At 37.2% G+C, this 17413-nt stretch overlaps 2 protein-coding genes across 6 annotated transcripts in view; both read left to right on the forward strand.

Annotated features, from left to right (window-relative positions):
- The window catches only part of TEX15 (testis expressed 15, meiosis and synapsis associated), a 40096-nt gene extending 35985 nt beyond the window's left edge, over positions 1 to 4111 (forward strand). For 3 of the 5 annotated variants that reach the window (XR_015747964.1, XR_015747962.1, XR_015747963.1), the window contains one exon: positions 2205 to 2290. Coding sequence is in view for 1 of the 5 variants with exons in the window: in XM_026672876.2 (XP_026528661.2) it covers positions 2205 to 3255 (1051 nt within the window). In the remaining 4 variants the exon portion in view is untranslated. Of the gene's footprint in view, positions 1 to 2204 lie in introns of all 5 variants that reach the window. The other 2 variants (XM_087957371.1, XM_026672876.2) reach the window with 1 other exon arrangement.
- Positions 4112 to 6730: 2619 nt separating this feature from the next.
- Positions 6731 to 15846, forward strand: PPP2CB (protein phosphatase 2 catalytic subunit beta). Its single transcript, XM_026672900.2, has 7 exons — positions 6731 to 7074; positions 11330 to 11539; positions 11708 to 11881; positions 12626 to 12715; positions 12916 to 13077; positions 13966 to 14084; positions 15211 to 15846. The coding sequence occupies exons 1-7, from the start codon at positions 6973 to 6975 to the stop codon at positions 15281 to 15283; spliced, it is 930 nt and encodes a 309-aa protein (XP_026528685.1). The 5' UTR covers positions 6731 to 6972; the 3' UTR covers positions 15284 to 15846.
- Positions 15847 to 17413: the final 1567 nt, after the last annotated feature.

Genomic DNA, 17413 nt, shown 5'->3' on the forward strand with positions numbered 1-17413 from the left:
TTTTTGCCCTGAAAAACATGCCTCCAAGTGGGGGGTCGTCTTATACGGCGAGTATATAACAAAGGTCGCTTATATGCCGGCAAATACGTTGTTGTCACTCGGTGCAAGAGCGACGGGGCGGAGCTCCGCAACTTGCGAAGCCCTTCAGGCCCAGCCGAGTCTCTCTTCCTCCTCCTCCCCACCCACCCACCACCCACCCACTCCGCTCGTGCGGCGGACAGGCAGGCTCCAGGCTTTGCCCCCATCCCTCACCTCCTTCCATCCCCTCCACCCCCCACCCAGTGGCAGAAACTTCGCCGCACGTGGGGACGAGTGGAGGGTGGGAGAGCAGCACGCAGCTCAAAGCTGAGAAAGCGCCATCCTTTTTGTGCTTCGGGAAGAGTTCGTGTTTTTGTTTTTGTTTTTTTGTTTTTCTCCCAGGAATGGGATGCTGCTCGTGTGATTTTCTTTGGGAATTTTTCTCTTCCCGGTTTCAGCCTTTGCTCCGAATCCTCCCCCATTCACTTCTGGAAAGGATGCTTGTGTAACTCTTTTCCCTAAGCGTTGCTGGGGTGGAGGGGGCAGTGTGCAGCGTGAGCGAGAGGCTCTTTCCTTTCTCCCCTGAGCGCAAAACCGTCTGCCTTCTTCTCTCTTGGACGGACCGAGCAAGGCTAATAAGATAATAATAAGATAATAAGATAAGATCCTAAGCGCGTTGTGGAAACAGATCTGGATCTCATTGGAGAAAGGTAGCAAATGAATGAACTGGACTTTTGGCAAGTCTCGGGGTAGGAACTCGACGCTTTCTGGAAAGTTAGTGAGCAGGAAAATAGACATCCTTTCTGCTTTCTCCCAGCGTGGGTATTTCATTATCCCTCCTGTAAGAAGTAACAACCACAAAGCCAAGGGAAAAAACGATGCGCAGGAAAAAGCCACAGTAGGAAGCAAAGATTTCTCCCCCCACCTCTCTCTCTGAAATAATTAATGTCGCAATCAGTGTGGTGCACCCTTGGAGACAAATTGGTTGGGGAGGTGGAAAGATATTAAGAAACAACTCGACTGTTTTTCGTCCAGTTTTATTTTTATTTATTTATTTTCCCCTGAAAAAAGCAGATCGCAAAGAAAGGGAGAGGAATTGAGTGCCAGCCTGAGAAAGGCGAAGCTGCCTCTCTAAAGCATTTTGGTGGCTTTGTAAGTTTGGGGGAAAGGGCGGAGTGTCAATCAAGAATTATATCCAGAATACCCCAAGTGTTACAACTTACCGTATTTGCCGGCGTATGACTTTTTGCCCTGAAAACATGCCTCCAAGTGGGGGTGTCGTCTTATACGGCGAGTATATAACAAACTCTATATTTTGAGTGGAAATGTTGGGGGCTCGTCTTATACGCCCAGTCGTCTTATACGCCGGCAAATACGGTAGTCAGTTTAAGATCATGAAAGAAAATATGCTTTAGATTTTGTAACTCATTAAGTTTAATTTCTTAAAATCCTTTGTTCAAGATGCCTTGTCTATACACCACAGCTATTTTGTGTTCTCCAATCTGAACTAGAAGAAAAACTGGTATACTACACTTTAAACAAAATCTTCACATTATTTTTGCTCCCATATTATTTACTTTGTGTACACCTACATGAAAAAGCAATGGTCTTTGAGAAGGATTACAGAACAGCTAGTCGAAATATTTTTAAAGTTGATGAAGTATTGTCCTTAACTTTTAGACAATATTTTAGATTGTTTTTACTATTTTAACTTTATTTTTTTTCTTTAAAAATCATGTTTCTATTTTCATATGATATGAAGGGGTCTTCAGAATATGAGTTATGAATGTAATAATTGAAAGACCTCTTAGAATGGAATTTCATGTACGCTATGTACACATGCTTACAGCAAAGAATAAGTCTGTGCTGATTATGCTTAACATGTATGAGTCTTAGACCTTGATATTTATAATCAAAATTTAAAAAGCTATTTATATAGGCCTGATCTTCACTACATCAATACCTCATTCTGGGTTCATAAATATAAGGACAGCAGTTTTGATGAATTCCAGAAAATCCTATTGTTTTAATGTGTTGTGTTGAATTCTTTTCTTCATAGCATTTGGGACATTTGGAGAATTGAGAAGCTGATTTTACAGTGAAGGATATTATAACATTCCACCCCTTTGATATTGTAAAAATTACTTCAAAAACTGTAGGAAATTTATCTGATGTTTGTTTTGCAGAAACAATGGAAAGTATAAACCCTCAGGAGGTGGACAACAGTTAAAAACTCCACTGGAAACCCAATATAGAAACAATAGGAATTTGACAGAGAGAACACCAATCATATTTTCACAATTAAAAGCTGCTTATCCTTGTGAACTTATTCATGCTTCACCAAATACCTCAGAACTGAAATTGAATAATGCAGATGTATTTTCAATTCAGCAAAATTTGCAGGATCGAAAAAATGTCAAAGAGGGAATAAAGACCAGTCAGTATACAAAGGAACATGATGAATATTTTTCATCCTATAGTGGTGTAAATAAATGTATGTCTGTATCTCCAGTGAAAGTTCAGAGATCTCCTGAAGAAGCTATTAGCTCAGTGGAAAAATTAGATGAAGGTGATTTTGTACTGGCCACAAAAAATGCACAGCAAAATTTAAAATTGGGTGGTTTTCAAAATTATTCAAATGTAGAGTCTGAATGCAGCATGGACATCAGTTTATCCCCAGACAATAGTGCAAATAGTGAAAAATCTGAAATTTCCAAATACCCACCCGTATATAACTCAGAATCCTCAATGGTGACAGAATTAAATAAATTCATGGAACAGCAAAGTTCCCAATCTGAACCTTTCAGTAACAATATCCAAAATTCTGATGAATGGTCTGCTATTAGTCAAAATGAATATTTTGAGGGAACATCAATGCACATTTATGGGACTGTCTATCCTTACTATTCATGGTATCAAACTAGTAATTCCCACTTAGTAACTCATACTTATCAAGAATTAAATTCCCATGAAATATATCCACTTAATACCTCAGTGTCTGCAACTGCATGTACAGTGAACACTGCATATTCCAGTAGGTTTCACACAGAGACTATTAGTCACTTTAGTGTTAGAGAATCACAAAATTTTAATATTGCACAGGCCTATCCAGTGTACCAGTACTTCAGTTCCATAGCAGGCTCTCCATATAGTTATCAGCAACAGCAAACTTGGTATGAAGAAAATTGGCCTTTGTCACATACTGTTTTTCCATATCCTTCTGCTATTGATTTGTGAAACAATGCCATTTCAGAGGTGGTATTCAGCAGGTTCTGACCAGTTCTAGAGAACGGGTAGAGGAAATTTTGAGTAATTCAGAGAACTGGCAAATACCACCTCTGACTGGAGATTTTATAGTATCCTTCCCTGCCATGCCCACCAAGTCACGCCCACAGAACTGGCAGTAAAAAAATTTCAATCCCACCATTGTGCCATTTCAATAAATATTAAATCAATATTTCTGGAGGTAATATTTTTTGAATGACAATTAATGGTTGTTAGTATCTTTTTTGTCTGACAAAGATAAAATACAGTTTCAGTTAAGACACAGGGATGGTGAATTGCTTTTGAGCTTCTTAGGTTTCCTCTTGCATATTAACACAGCCATGACTATGGAAGAAATAGTATGACCCGATATATTAAATTTATTTGCTGCCTATCTCACCATGGGGCTATTCTGGGTGGCTTAACAACAATAAAAAAGAAGAAATGTGTCAGGTCCCATGGATCTTTATTTGGATGCTGCCATTCTGGTGGGGAGGGGGCCTGGAGGCGTTCCTCAGTTTATAACTTTCTTCCTGGTGTCTATCCTGTGCTTTAATTTACCTTCCTGGAAACGAGGGGGAGGGCCATCTGTTTTGTCTCAGCTCCAGAACCTCCAGCAAGCAGTGCCTGAGAACAGCTGCTTATCACCTTCTCAGCCTGCAATTATCAAAACATCTTTGTACCTGTGGACTGGCTTATTTGACATCAGGCTGAGGGGAGGGGTCTCTAACTATTTTAATCTAACGGAATTGCGCGGGAATCTTCAGATCCTGCTTTCTTTGTCTTGCTATCACTTTTCTTCAATAAATGTTTCCTTCTGAAATGTCAATTGTTTTAAGAGTCCTACTTTCTTGAGCGGCGAGAAGAGGCAAGTTCTTACAAAATGAAAAGAGAAAGAAAAGAATAGAACAATAAAATAATGAAAAAGAACGAAATACAATGGGTATACCACAATATGAAAACCCTAATATATGAATGGTTACAAGGACCATTTCTCAGCAATTTTTTCAAAACTACACAAACCTCATTTACTAATCTTCAACTAGGAAGCACATTTGATACCTCCAGTTTACTATTCTGAATTCATCTTACAATGTTAATAAAGCATCTGCAGGGGGGAATTTCTTAATGCTACTCCAGTATTTTGTTCTACATACTTACGGTACTTGTATTTAACTCTTTCCATAAACCAGAAAAAAATACCTACACCCATCCTTTTTATTCTGTCTCAGCAATACAGGCTTGGAAATGCAACATATTTACTAATGTAGCACATAATTATCTAATCCATCCCTGTGTCTTTAATGTCTCATTTGTTGTGAGACAAACTGAAAATATTCTTTCATTTGTTTAACTAAAAGATTAGCCATAGGATGAGATAAACATAGAAATGAAGGCCGAGTCCAAGAGTTAGTTTTGCACTAAAATGCTTATAGATGCTTTCAAAAAAATTTGTGTAATACAGATGACAGCATGGAAATTACCACTGTACTTGAAAAGACAAAACAAAAAGGAATCGATTTAGAAATAGTTGAACTTCAGAAGAGATAAAAGGTAAAGGTGTTCTGGCAGAATTTACTCCACTAGTTGTAGCCGTCTAGGAGTGATTTCCGCTGTTTCTTTGACACAGGGATGTCAAACTCAAGGCCTGTGGGCCAGATGCAGCCTGCCGGGTCCTTAAATCCAGCCTGCAGGGCCGGCCTGGAAATAGCAAGGGACTGTCCCGTGGTGCCTCTGGTGGCTGAAATGGGCCACGTGCAACCGCCTGTACCTCATTTTCACCCTCCATGGCCTCCTGCAGCACTCTGCCAGCCCAAAATGGGCCCAAAACAGTCTTACCATCAAAGAACTAAGTAAGTATTTAATAGACTATTCCAAACATTGGAGAGAGAGGTTGACATGAAAAAAGGATTTGATTTGGGACAAAAAAATGACCACTATTAAGCCTTTGAAAATAAAGCAAAAATATGAACGTTATGTGATGTTATTTATTCTCACTAACAGCACAATTTTTTTTCTGCAGTACAGTAGTACAATAGATATGGCCCATGTTTGTAATTCATGCTATATGTAATTTTACTTCTACCTCTTTTGAAGGGAGGCATGGTGGCTTAAAAGGTGCTGGAAAAGATCTATACTCTGGTGGTTTGAGTCCTATCATTGTGTGATGGAGTGAGCTCCTGTTATTTGCCTCTCTCCTGCCAACCTAGCAGTTTGAAAGCATGTACCACTGCTTTGGTGGGAAGATAACAGTGTTCCATGTTTCACACTGTGGCATGATGTCATGCTGGCCACAAGATCACGGAAACGTCTTTGGACAGTGCCAGTTCAATTGCTTAAAGCAGCTCCTAAAAAGCTAAGCTGAGCCTGATTCCTGGTGATATCAATAATACATTAATGTAGGTTTGGGGTGGGGTAATAATATTTATTGCTCTCTGCCAATGTGTTTTTGAACCTGTCTCAGCCTAATCTTTGCAGATGAACTTCTCCAAGTACTGATTAGGCCACATCCAGTTAAATAATTAACACATAGTTTGCAATATGGAAGAGATGCTTTAAAAAAGAAAGATACTATAATGAATCTTCAGGAGAGATGGGAACTCTATTTCTATTCACTAGAACTATGTATTCATCTAAACCAGGGGTGTCCAACCTTGGCAACTTTAAGACTTGTGGACTTCAACTCCCAGAATTCCTCAGCCAGCAAAGCTGGCTGAGGAATTCTGGGAGTTGAAGTCCACAAGTCTTAAAGTTGCCAAGGTTGGACACCCCTGATCTAAACCTTGAAGAAAACTAATTCAGATGCCCGAGGTCAAGGCAAAGATAGGTTGCCCTCAACTTACAACCACAACTGAGCCCCCAAATTATGTTATTAAGTGAGAAATTTGTTAAGTGAGTTTTGCCCCATTTTACGACTTTTCTTGCCACATTTGTTAAAGGAATCACTGCAGTTCGTTAAATGAGTAACACGGTTGTTAAATGAATTTGGCTTCCCCATTGACTTTGCCTGTCAGGAGGTCGTAAAAGGTGATCACGTGACCATAGGACACTGCTAGTCATAAATGTGAATCGGTTGGTCAAGCATCCCAATTTTGATCCCGTGACCATGCTGTAACGGTCGTAAGTGTGAAAACCGGTCATAAGTAACCTCAGGGCATTATACCTTCGAGCGGTCACTAAGCAAACTGTTGTAAGTGGAGGACTGCCTGTACTTTCACTTTCTTTTTCTTTCCCTTTGCTCCTACTGCTATATCATAGGGCTGTTTATGCTTCAGAAAGGGGTTGAAAAACTTCACCGGCGTTTCCTTTTCCCGACCAAGGGCAGCGCTCGGTTCGAACGTTCTACCTACAAGGGTTGAGTCCTCCGGCTGGAAGGGGGCGCTCTCCCCCTTTTGACGTGGACGTAGAGCGGAAGTGCGCCACGCCGTGACCGTCGGCGTCCGCCATTACACAGTGCCGGAGAAAGAAAGAGGGAGGCCTAGGCTCTCGCGCGCCCTGTTGAGACGGGCGGTTGGGCGTCTGCCCGTTGGCCCCTCCCCTTTTCCTTCCTTCCGCGCCGCGGCGGCGGCCTTCCCTTCCCTTCCGTCTCCCTCTTGCTGCTTTTGGGCCTCCCCGAAGGACGCCACCCTGGCCGCGCCGCCGAGCGCTCTCTCTCCTCGAAACTGAGCTGGCGGCAGGCGGCGGGCCGGCATGGAGGACAAGAGCTTCACCAAGGAGTTGGACCAATGGATCGAGCAGCTCAACGAGTGCAAGCAGCTGAGCGAGAGCCAAGTGCGGACCCTGTGCGAGAAGGTGGGTTGAGGCGCGGAAGGGAGAAACCGGGCTCGTGGTTGGGGGGGTGGAGGACTCCCGGTCTGGACCCCTCGCTCGGTCCCTATCCGAAAAACGTCTATGGGGAGGGAAGGGTGGAAAAAGGAAAAGAGGCTGAGAATTGCTTCACAAAAGGCGTCGGTTTGTTTCTTTCTGCTAGTAGCCTCCGGGTACCGTAGAACAGGCTCTGAGAGCCAAGGCGACTAAAAATGGAGACAATTTTCAGAATAAGGGGATTTTGTCAAGAAAGGTTTTTTGCTACACACACAGAAGCGTTCTCAGGCGGTACTTTTCTCCTCGGCTTTATTTTTTTAAATGCACACATTGTAGCCGCGAGAATGTCTTTGTAGCCTTCATTGTCCTTAGAAGCTTGTTTCTGAGATTTTGTCTTGTGATCGGCAAAGATGGACAGGGGGAGGCTTGCATTTCTGTTTTGCCAGGGGAGAATCAAGGTCAGGCGGGATGAAATGGAAAAAACCGTGGAGTGATTGATCTCTTTGTGATCCGTGGCATAGAAGACAAAATACATAAAAAATGAGTGGGATAGATTTCCCCCAAAGGTAGCCCTTCAAAATGTCATTTGTCTACTCTTGCTTGTTCGCTTTTTATTTTTGATTTATAAACAGCGCTGACATTGGTTGGAGGAAGAGGACTCTCGCAGGACTTCCTGCACCATAATAAAATAATGAGTATCTAGGAAGAGTTTAACATTTTAAATATGGAGTTGGAAAACAGGTTGTGGAAAGTTAATGAAAATGCCTCTAGAGTGCTTCTCTTCCCTTTATTTTTTTCCCTGCATATATTTAAAACACTGAAGATTCACAGATTTTAATTCTTATTTACACAAACTACAAACACATGCTATATTTATAGCTAGAGCTAGTAAAAGATTAACAGGGTACAGTGGTTGTGTACTTGGTGGCCTTTGATGATTCATTTGTCTTCATTTCTGTAACATTCCCATCTTCTATCAAGATAAGGCACACAGGACCCAGTATATTTGAAGAATTTTTATTCAAAATTATACTCTTTTTAGTTGCCAGTGATAAATAAAATTACTTTTACTGAGATATCAATTAATGTGGCTTTCTCTGTTCTAGTTAGGTTATTTCACTTAAAGAACTGAGAGTTTTTTCAACAAAAAGTGCTGAAGTACAATAGAGTGGCACAACCATGAGATTAAAACACACATTTTTAAATTAATAGGATTTCCCTAAGTTTGAACATAATAAAGCAGTGGTTAATAAATAAAGCTTTGGATTTCTTAATATTTTATTAAAGGTAGGAGAGATGTGATACTCCAGTTACATTGGGGTTTTTTTCTTGATGTTACTCTCAACTTCTATATACACATAGTTGCTTAAATTTGATTAAAAGTGTTTGAAGAGATTCCTTTTTGGTTAAGGTACCAATCCTTCAAAAAGGAGTCTTTACTCTGTTTTACAACAACCTCAGTGTGTTATTTTCAGCCTTTGGCTCTAAAAAGCCCCTTATATCCAGAAGCTGGCATTGAAAATATTGTTTGGTCCTAATAAATAATTGACTCACTCTGGGACCTGATGGACCAGCTATTTTTGCATGAGCTTCTGCTCTAAGATACAGCCTTGAACTGTGAAATGAAGCATAATTTACATGGGCCTCTTTATAACAGAGCAAGCAATATGAAATAATGGCATTCTCACTATTAAATGTAGAAATATTTGGAAGTTGGTAGTTAAGAGTATTAGGTAGTCCTTGTTTTATGACCAGTTGCTTAACTGCTCTTCAGAGTTACAACAGACTTGAAAAAAATCAACCTATTGAAGGTATGACTGCCAAACTACCACCACACACAGATCGCATTTCAGTTGCTTGGCAACTGGCTGGAATGGACAGCTGGTTGCAGTGTCACATGTTTTATAATGTTTTATTGCAGTTTTCCCAGCAAAAAAATGCCATTGGATCAGCCGTCTTTGGACTTACAACCACATGATTTGCTTAACAACCCTCATAAAAACAGTTGTAAAGTTGAGCCAGCCTCAAATGGTGACTCTGCTTAACAACTGCAACAACTTACAAATTCCAGGCTCAATTGTGGGCATAAATCAAGGACAACCTGCATAAATGCAGCAGTTGTTACTTTGCTCCCAAAAAAGGAATGAACATGAACTAGTAATAGTTGAAATAAAAAGATGTAGACTTTCAAGTCATGCAGATTGATTTCTGTGTAACTTAAAATGTATATATTTCCATCTAATTTGGTTGGACCAATATTTGAAATTCCTTTATTTTTTTTCTACCTGTTTTGTCTTTGCAGTATTGGAATAGTAATTTTTTAGCCATTTCTAGCAAAAGAACAGTAACCAAGACTGTTACTGATACAAGCTAACAATGTTAGCATGATGTTAGGTAGTTCTCAATTTACGAACATTCATTTAGTGACCCTTCAAAGTTAAAAGTGGCTCTGAAAAAGTGACTTATGATCATTTTTCACACTTCCATCCATTGTAGCATCCCCATAGTCATGTGATTAAAATTTGGATATTTGGCAACTGGCATGTATTTATGACAATTGCAGTGTCCCATGGTCATGTGACTTTTGTGATCTGACAAGTAAGAGTCAATTGGGAAGCCAGATTTACTTGACTGTAACTTAACTGTAACTGTAACTTAACAATTATGGTATTTCACTTAACAGCTATGGCAAGAAAGGTCGTAAAGTGGGGCAAAACACACTTAACAATAGTCTTGCTTAGCAATGGAAATTTTGGGCTCAATTGTGATTGTAAGTCAATGACTAACTTCATTGGATTGAGAATTGAATGAAGCCCCTTTCTGGTATACTCTATTACATGCAAAACTTTCAGCGTAGCCCTGGGAGTTTACAAAGTAAACAAAATTCTTATTTAAAATTCTCTTTCAATTAAATTGTTTTTTTTAAATATAAGTTGTCTTTTATCTTTAAAATTATTAATATTGTGACATATTTCTCATTCTAAATATAGATGTATTAAGACATAGATATTTCATGTTTACATAGGGTTCTTTTGCCAGTCACACAGGTATTCATTTCAGGTTTCAGTCATAAATTTGAAAGATGTAGGAGAACCACCTTTACAATACATAATTACTTGTTTGTTGAAAAATGTTTCTATTAAATTTGTAGAAATATTAGGTAAGCACTTAATTAAAACAATTCCCTTAATTGTGAAACAATTTTTACAGTTTTGCCTAATGATATAAATATTAAATCACCATTTAATATTGATTAAAAATAAATAATCTAAGGTAAGACCTAATAATAAAAATGTAAGGATATAATAATGCAATTATTTTCCAATAAGAATTGATACATTACTACATATACAAATGCATGTAATATTTAAGATTTATTCAACAGAACTATATTGTACTTCTGTAATTTTATACTATTTCTGAAATATGTAATAATGTGTACTTTATTCTAAACTAAGAAAAATGAAAAATACGTGCAGTATAATGCTAACTTTAGATATTACATTCATTTAAGTAATACTGTATGTCGGGTGTCAAACTCCCGGCATCATGGCGGCATCAAGTGACGTATCATAACTCCCCCACTCTTTGCTAAACCGGGCGTGGGCATGGCTAGTGCAGATGCATCCAGCCTGCAGGCTGTGATTTTGACAGCCTTGCTATATGTGAAGACCTATCAGTGATTTATTAGATTTATAAAGCATAAATTTTCAAATCTAGTAATCCAATCCACTCTGGATTTTATTGTTGGCAAACAATGTGCTTGGGGAAAAATAAGTTATAATTTCTAAAAACTGATATCTTTTAAAAGTTACTATTGGTAAAAGATTGCAGGTGGAAGAAAACAATGTTCCAGTTAGTGTTTAATGTTTTGGTACCTTCAGTTTTTTAGCCTGTTGCTGATGAAATTCAGGTTTGTATATATACTGTGCATTTATAATTGAAAGCCTTCCTGAGTTTTTTAAATATATGTTGACTTTCATTCTCCTAATTTTATTAGACTACCTTAATTGCCAGTTATAAGTAAGAAAATGAGATTGGAAGGAAACAACCGAGTGAGCAAAATTATGAGTATACTTGATGCTGAAGAGGATTTTGAATCTCTGCAATGAATTCAAAGAAATATCCTAGCATTTCTGTTAGGAATTTTTCTTGAAATTTGTTTAATTTAGTTGTAAATCTAATTTAGGCATATTTCCCAGCTGATCAGCTGTTTGTATGTTTTTTTTCCCTCCCTTATTAGGCTAAAGAGATACTAACAAAAGAATCAAATGTTCAGGAGGTTCGGTGCCCTGTCACAGTGTGTGGGGATGTCCATGGGCAATTCCACGATCTTATGGAGCTTTTTAGAATTGGTGGGAAATCGCCAGATACAAACTATCTATTCATGGGAGATTATGTTGACAGAGGCTATTATTCAGTGGAAACTGTGACACTTCTTGTGGCATTAAAGGTGAGTTTGTAAAACTGAGGTTGTGAGAAGCCTATTTGTAATGCATTTTTAGACTGAGTTTTTTAGTATACATTATGTACAAAGGCATAAGTGTGAAACTTGGAGTAAAATGATGTGACCAATTATATGGATGGATTATTACAATGCCTGTTTATTCTCTGTAATTAGGTGCGCTACCCAGAACGCATTACAATTTTAAGAGGCAATCATGAAAGCAGACAAATTACACAAGTATATGGCTTTTATGATGAATGTCTGCGGAAATATGGAAATGCCAATGTTTGGAAATATTTCACAGATTTATTTGATTATCTTCCTCTTACAGCTCTAGTAGATGGGCAGGTAAGTAATGTTATGCAACCATATGATCTCATTAGGTTTCATTAAAAGAAGTTCGAACATTTGATAAAATAATGTAATTACATCATAATTATCTTTGAATAATAAGTGAGTATCTGGTATTGTCTTTTTTGTTACTCTTGGAAATCTTTCTCAAGGATGCAGGTGTGTGAAAGTTATTATAACAGTTGCCTAATGGTAGTATAATTGCCTGATGCTTTGCCTCAGATTTAACATCCTCAATTCATGCTATTAAATGAAAATGCCCATATACACATTCACAATACATTTATACATAATAAAGGATAAATATCCAGACCCATATAGTTCTAGATAGACATAACTTTTAAAATACTAATCTAGATAAAATGTGCTATTATCTTAAAATTTTGAAGACTGTTGAAGATCAGAAGCTGTATAATTTTAACTATACCTTATTGCGTGTGTTACTTAAACTGAATAGTTGTTAAATGTAACAGTGGTTAGAGGTAAAAAGTCAATGTTATGAATTTCAAAGACAGTGTCTACTAAGCTAAACTACAATTATCCAGTGTCAGTGACTTGACATTCGATTCAGATAATCCAAATCAAAGTAAAAATTGCCAACATCTTCCATAAGTAAGCCAGGAAGAAGGAAGTCTGCTCAGAGTCACAGTCTTAATTCAGTGGCCTTAAAAATTTAATCAAGAAATAAAGGTTTAAAGTAGACTGCCTGCATATGTATAATTTGATCTTTTCTCTTATTAGATCTTCTGTCTCCATGGAGGTCTTTCTCCTTCTATAGATACACTGGATCATATTAGAGCACTTGATCGTTTGCAGGAAGTTCCACATGAGGTAATATTACTGGAAGTCCTTTTATGGAGATTATGGTATTTTTCCTATTGCTGAAGAACTTAAATTTTAGAATGTTAAAGCAAATTATCAAACTTTTAGAATTTAGAAGAAACTAAAATTAACATATAAGCAGCTGCTACTGTTTCCATATATTGGAGTTACATAAATGTGTACAAACTATTTTTCCCATTTTTAAATAGGGTCCAATGTGTGATCTGTTATGGTCAGATCCAGATGATCGTGGTGGCTGGGGAATCTCTCCACGTGGTGCAGGCTACACATTTGGTCAGGATATTTCTGAAACATTTAACCATGCCAATGGACTTACATTGGTGTCTCGGGCTCATCAACTTGTAATGGAGGTAAAATTACATTGTACCAATCATTTGAGGATTCAAAGTGCCTTATCTTTGGGCAAAAAAAGTTTATATGAAGGAAATAAATAAATCTGAAATGTCAGAGGTGTTTCAGATATGGCACAGTTCCACTAGCTGAACCCCTCAGCAACCATGCTTTTTCTTAGACCTGTAATCTTGCATTTTCAGATAAATGCTTGTCATAGCAGAGACATGTTACTGTCTCTTTAGCCAAAATGCATTTTTTGTGGTACCATGTATGGCTGTGCAAGATCATGGAAAGATTCGATTTCTTTAAAATTCTGCTGACTGGTATAGTGAGCATACAAATCTCAGTGGAAGTACTTATCTGTCTTTGGATCTGAATATCACAGCTTAGTATATATAGTCTCACTATAATTGCTTTTTTCCAGTAGGTTAAAGGTCAATACTGTATATTGTACTGACCTTTATATATATGGAGCAAATTTCAACTAATACATTAATCCAGTCTCCTCTTCAGACTTTGTAAATTCCTTCATCAGTCACTCGTGTGATACCTCTGCAATTCTAAGTAGCTTTATATTTTATCTATCTTAATGAAGTCTCAGTTTGACATAAATTTTAAATGAGTGAATTGGAACGCTTTTTAAAAGACATGTGTTTAGTGCTTCATTATACAAACATAAGTCAAAGGTTTATGATATTAATGATCTACGGGTAATATTTTAAAGAATTTTGTGGAAGACATGAACAGTTAAGATTTTTCATCTCAGAGTGCATTAAACTCACTGTTAATGTCTTATTACATTTCAGTAAAACACATTTGCAAAAGATAAAGCAAGGTGTTTGTTGGATGTCTCTTACTGAAGTCATGTATCTTGTGTTATTGAAACTATTTTTCTCCCATTACAGGGCTACAACTGGTGCCATGATCGAAATGTAGTCACTATTTTCAGCGCACCTAATTACTGTTACCGTTGTGGAAATCAGGCTGCTATCATGGAACTAGATGACACTTTAAAATATTCCTTGTAAGAACCTACAGTTTTAACAAAATATATTTTAGCAGAAAAATAAGATTGTAATTTTTCTAACGTGAGCCATAAACTAACCCAATAGGTTGTAATTTTGCCACAGAAAAATCAAACCAAATGAACTAAGGTAAATACATATTTAGCGTGGGATGTGCACAAATAGTTATTAGGTTTTTAACTAAACTGGTTGAATACGTTATGTGAACAGAGTTTGTGAAAGACATGATAGAATTGAGAACACATGAATTGAAATTTGCTGTTTTTTTCCTAGTTATGATTAGACAAGACAACCTTTTTAAAATAGGACTCAGTAGAACTTAAAATAACAGAATTGGAACAGACCTTGGAGTTCTTCTAGCTAGCCCAACCCCAGATACCCCACACCATTCTTGACAAGTGGTTGTCCAGTCTCTTCTTAAAATCCTCCAGTAATGGAGCACCCACCATTTCTGAAGGCAAGCCCTTTCACTGATTAATTGTTCTCACTGTCAGGAAATTTCTCCTTAGTTCTAGGTTGGAGATCTCTTTGATAATCTAATTTTAGAGTAATATAAAAAGGGTCATTTAAATTGTACCTTTCGTTTCAGTTAGTGCAAAATATTTTCTTTTGGTTTTATTACAAATGCATAGTGTTTAGTCCTGTTATAAGTATCTCAAAACATAGTACAGAACCTGAAAGCAAGTTGTATGTGTCCCTTTTCCACAACAACCTAAGCTCAGATAAAATAGCTGGATTTCGGCCTTCTTCCAAGGATTAGGTGATTTTAAGCTTAGAATGGGAGGTGCTTGTCCAAGATGCCAGTTGTTGCCCACCCACCCTTAAACACCCTGTCTGCTCAAAACCTGATAGAAATATTTCAGATGTCAGTATTATTTGTTGGAGTCCTGCACTCCTCCAGAAAACTACTCTTTCTCAAACATTGCTTGTTTGTGGTATAGCATCTTTTTACCCAAAAAAAATACCTTCTTAACACTTAAAACCTATTTTGACTTGATTATATGCATATGGATTACATAAATACTAACATCAATATTAATATCCTTTACAAGTTGAGAATCGCATATAAATAAGTCTATACGTTCATAATCAGTTAACAGAAGTGCTTTTGTTTTCTTTCTACAGCCTTCAGTTTGACCCAGCACCTCGCCGTGGAGAGCCTCATGTAACTCGGCGTACTCCAGATTACTTCCTATAAACATCTCAGCCTGGCCTTCAGCAGTACTAGTATACTTGGCTTTTTTTTAAAGCAACAATTTATTTGATAAGTTGAGGTCTGTCTCAGCCTAAAGCCTCTTTATGGACCAAACTGTGCCAGAATGAGGATGAGCAGTTTTGAGCACAACATAAGACTGACTTCACACACTAAACCTTTTATCAGTCAATCCAACAGCCAGTTTGCCTGCTATAACTGTAGTAACTGGACTGTTCAGAGAGAAGAGGTAACTAATTTCTCCCTTTTTTGCTTATATGTACATTTTAGTTGTAGTGTTCAACTGGCATGTATTAACATTTTGAAGTTTAATGAAAATCTACAAACTAATGTCCCTCTTAAGCCTATTGCCCTCTATTTTATTGACATAAGTAACTTAACTGGAGAAAAGAAATCTCTTGGGAGTATATTGTCATAAGCTTTCTTTCCATTTAAACTAGGTTACTGTTCTGTGTTGATCCCTTTTTTCTGTATATTTGTCATGAAAGTGCTTGCATCTTATTGATGTATTTGAACAAATAAATCTGCAGATCATTATTCCAAACAGATGGATATGCTGAAATGGAATAATTTATCTGTTTGTGTTTCTCTTCAGCGTGCATACAAATAATTATCTGCTTCATTGTATAAGACAAATCAGGTGACAGATTATGACTGGAAATTGAAAGAACTTGGCTAGATATTGCCACTCGGAGTATGTGTTTGGATGACAAATTTCACTGGAGACCTTGGCATATAGAATTCTTTAATTAAATTTTCAAGCCTACTATTAAGATGAAATTCAAAATGACCACCATCTTGTGTTCTTTTAACCCCAAATATATTTAAGTTTGGTAAATGTAATCCAAAAGCTTAAAGACTTCAGATCTAAACTAGTGAATTTAAAATAGTACACTTGAAACCTCAAGTTTAAATCTGTTTTAAATGAAGGGCAAAATGATGCTATAAACTTACTAAAGTAACGTAAACTGAACATAAAATACAAATAGCCCAATTCTCTTAACAGGACACAAACGTTGCAAGATTTTCTGCATCCCATTTAATTTAGTATTTGTGAAAATGCAATGGGACAAATTCCTAGAATGATGTTCATTAGTCCCATTATATTATACAGAACTTATGTGCAAGTATATTTTAGAATTAATATTTTGAATTGCAAATATTTTGTGAAAGTGAATAAATATCATCTTACTAGCTGCTGATTCAGTAATGCAGTAGCAATATATAGCTGTATATTATTTAATGTATGATAACATGGCAAAAAAATAAACATATACACACTATGTAATTATATACAAATCTTATGTAGGGAGACGGCAGTGGAACAAAAGTCACCCATGTCCATAGCATCCCTTAAAAGCTATATGTGCTCCCTATGCTGTGCTAAATAGGTGATAGCAATCAGCCCTATGGCCTCACGGCAATAACAAACAGAAGAGTATAGTGATATATAGCACCTAGGATGCAGCGATCTCCCCAATCCACATTTTTCAGTTCTCATAACAGAGAAATTAATATTGCTTAATGTTATAATTGAATGGGAACTCTTACCGCTATGCTTTACAGAATGTGATATTGCTTGGTAGAATTTAATTCTTGTGATGAAAAGCTTGTTCCCTAATTTATAGTTATAAATACCTGTACATTGGTAATTTCTGTGGGAAATAAATCAAAGGGGGATAACATAAATTAAACTAAATGTTTAGAGTTTTACAGAATTAGTAAAGTACTGCTCTTACTAAACTCTTATGAGGTAAGTTCTACATGGTTACACTTCCCAATAGGCAGGAAATGGTATCTTTCACAATCCAAGGCTCAGTAAACCAAAATACTAATTATTATAGAGTTTATAATTGCAGTACTTCCTCCATTTGTTCCTCTATAGTCCAAAATGGGTTTTTTTCTGCTTTACTCTTAGATTTTACTTCCTCTTTGGGCTTAAAGTATGAAGTTATATGATAATTTGCTTGTCATTTTAGCACATTTTATTGCAGTCTCAACAGGTGGTAGCATCTTACTACTTTTGTCTCTGCTCAAAGGCTAACTAGGTAGGGTTGAGTCTGGCCAGTACTTGGATAGGAGACCACTAGAAAACACTAAAGCAGGCTACACTGG

This window comes from Notechis scutatus, chromosome 2, assembly GCF_049901735.1.
Source record: "Notechis scutatus isolate UNSWTSFEM ecotype Mainland chromosome 2, rNotScu1.2, whole genome shotgun sequence".
NCBI classification, from domain to species: domain Eukaryota; kingdom Metazoa; phylum Chordata; class Lepidosauria; order Squamata; family Elapidae; genus Notechis; species Notechis scutatus.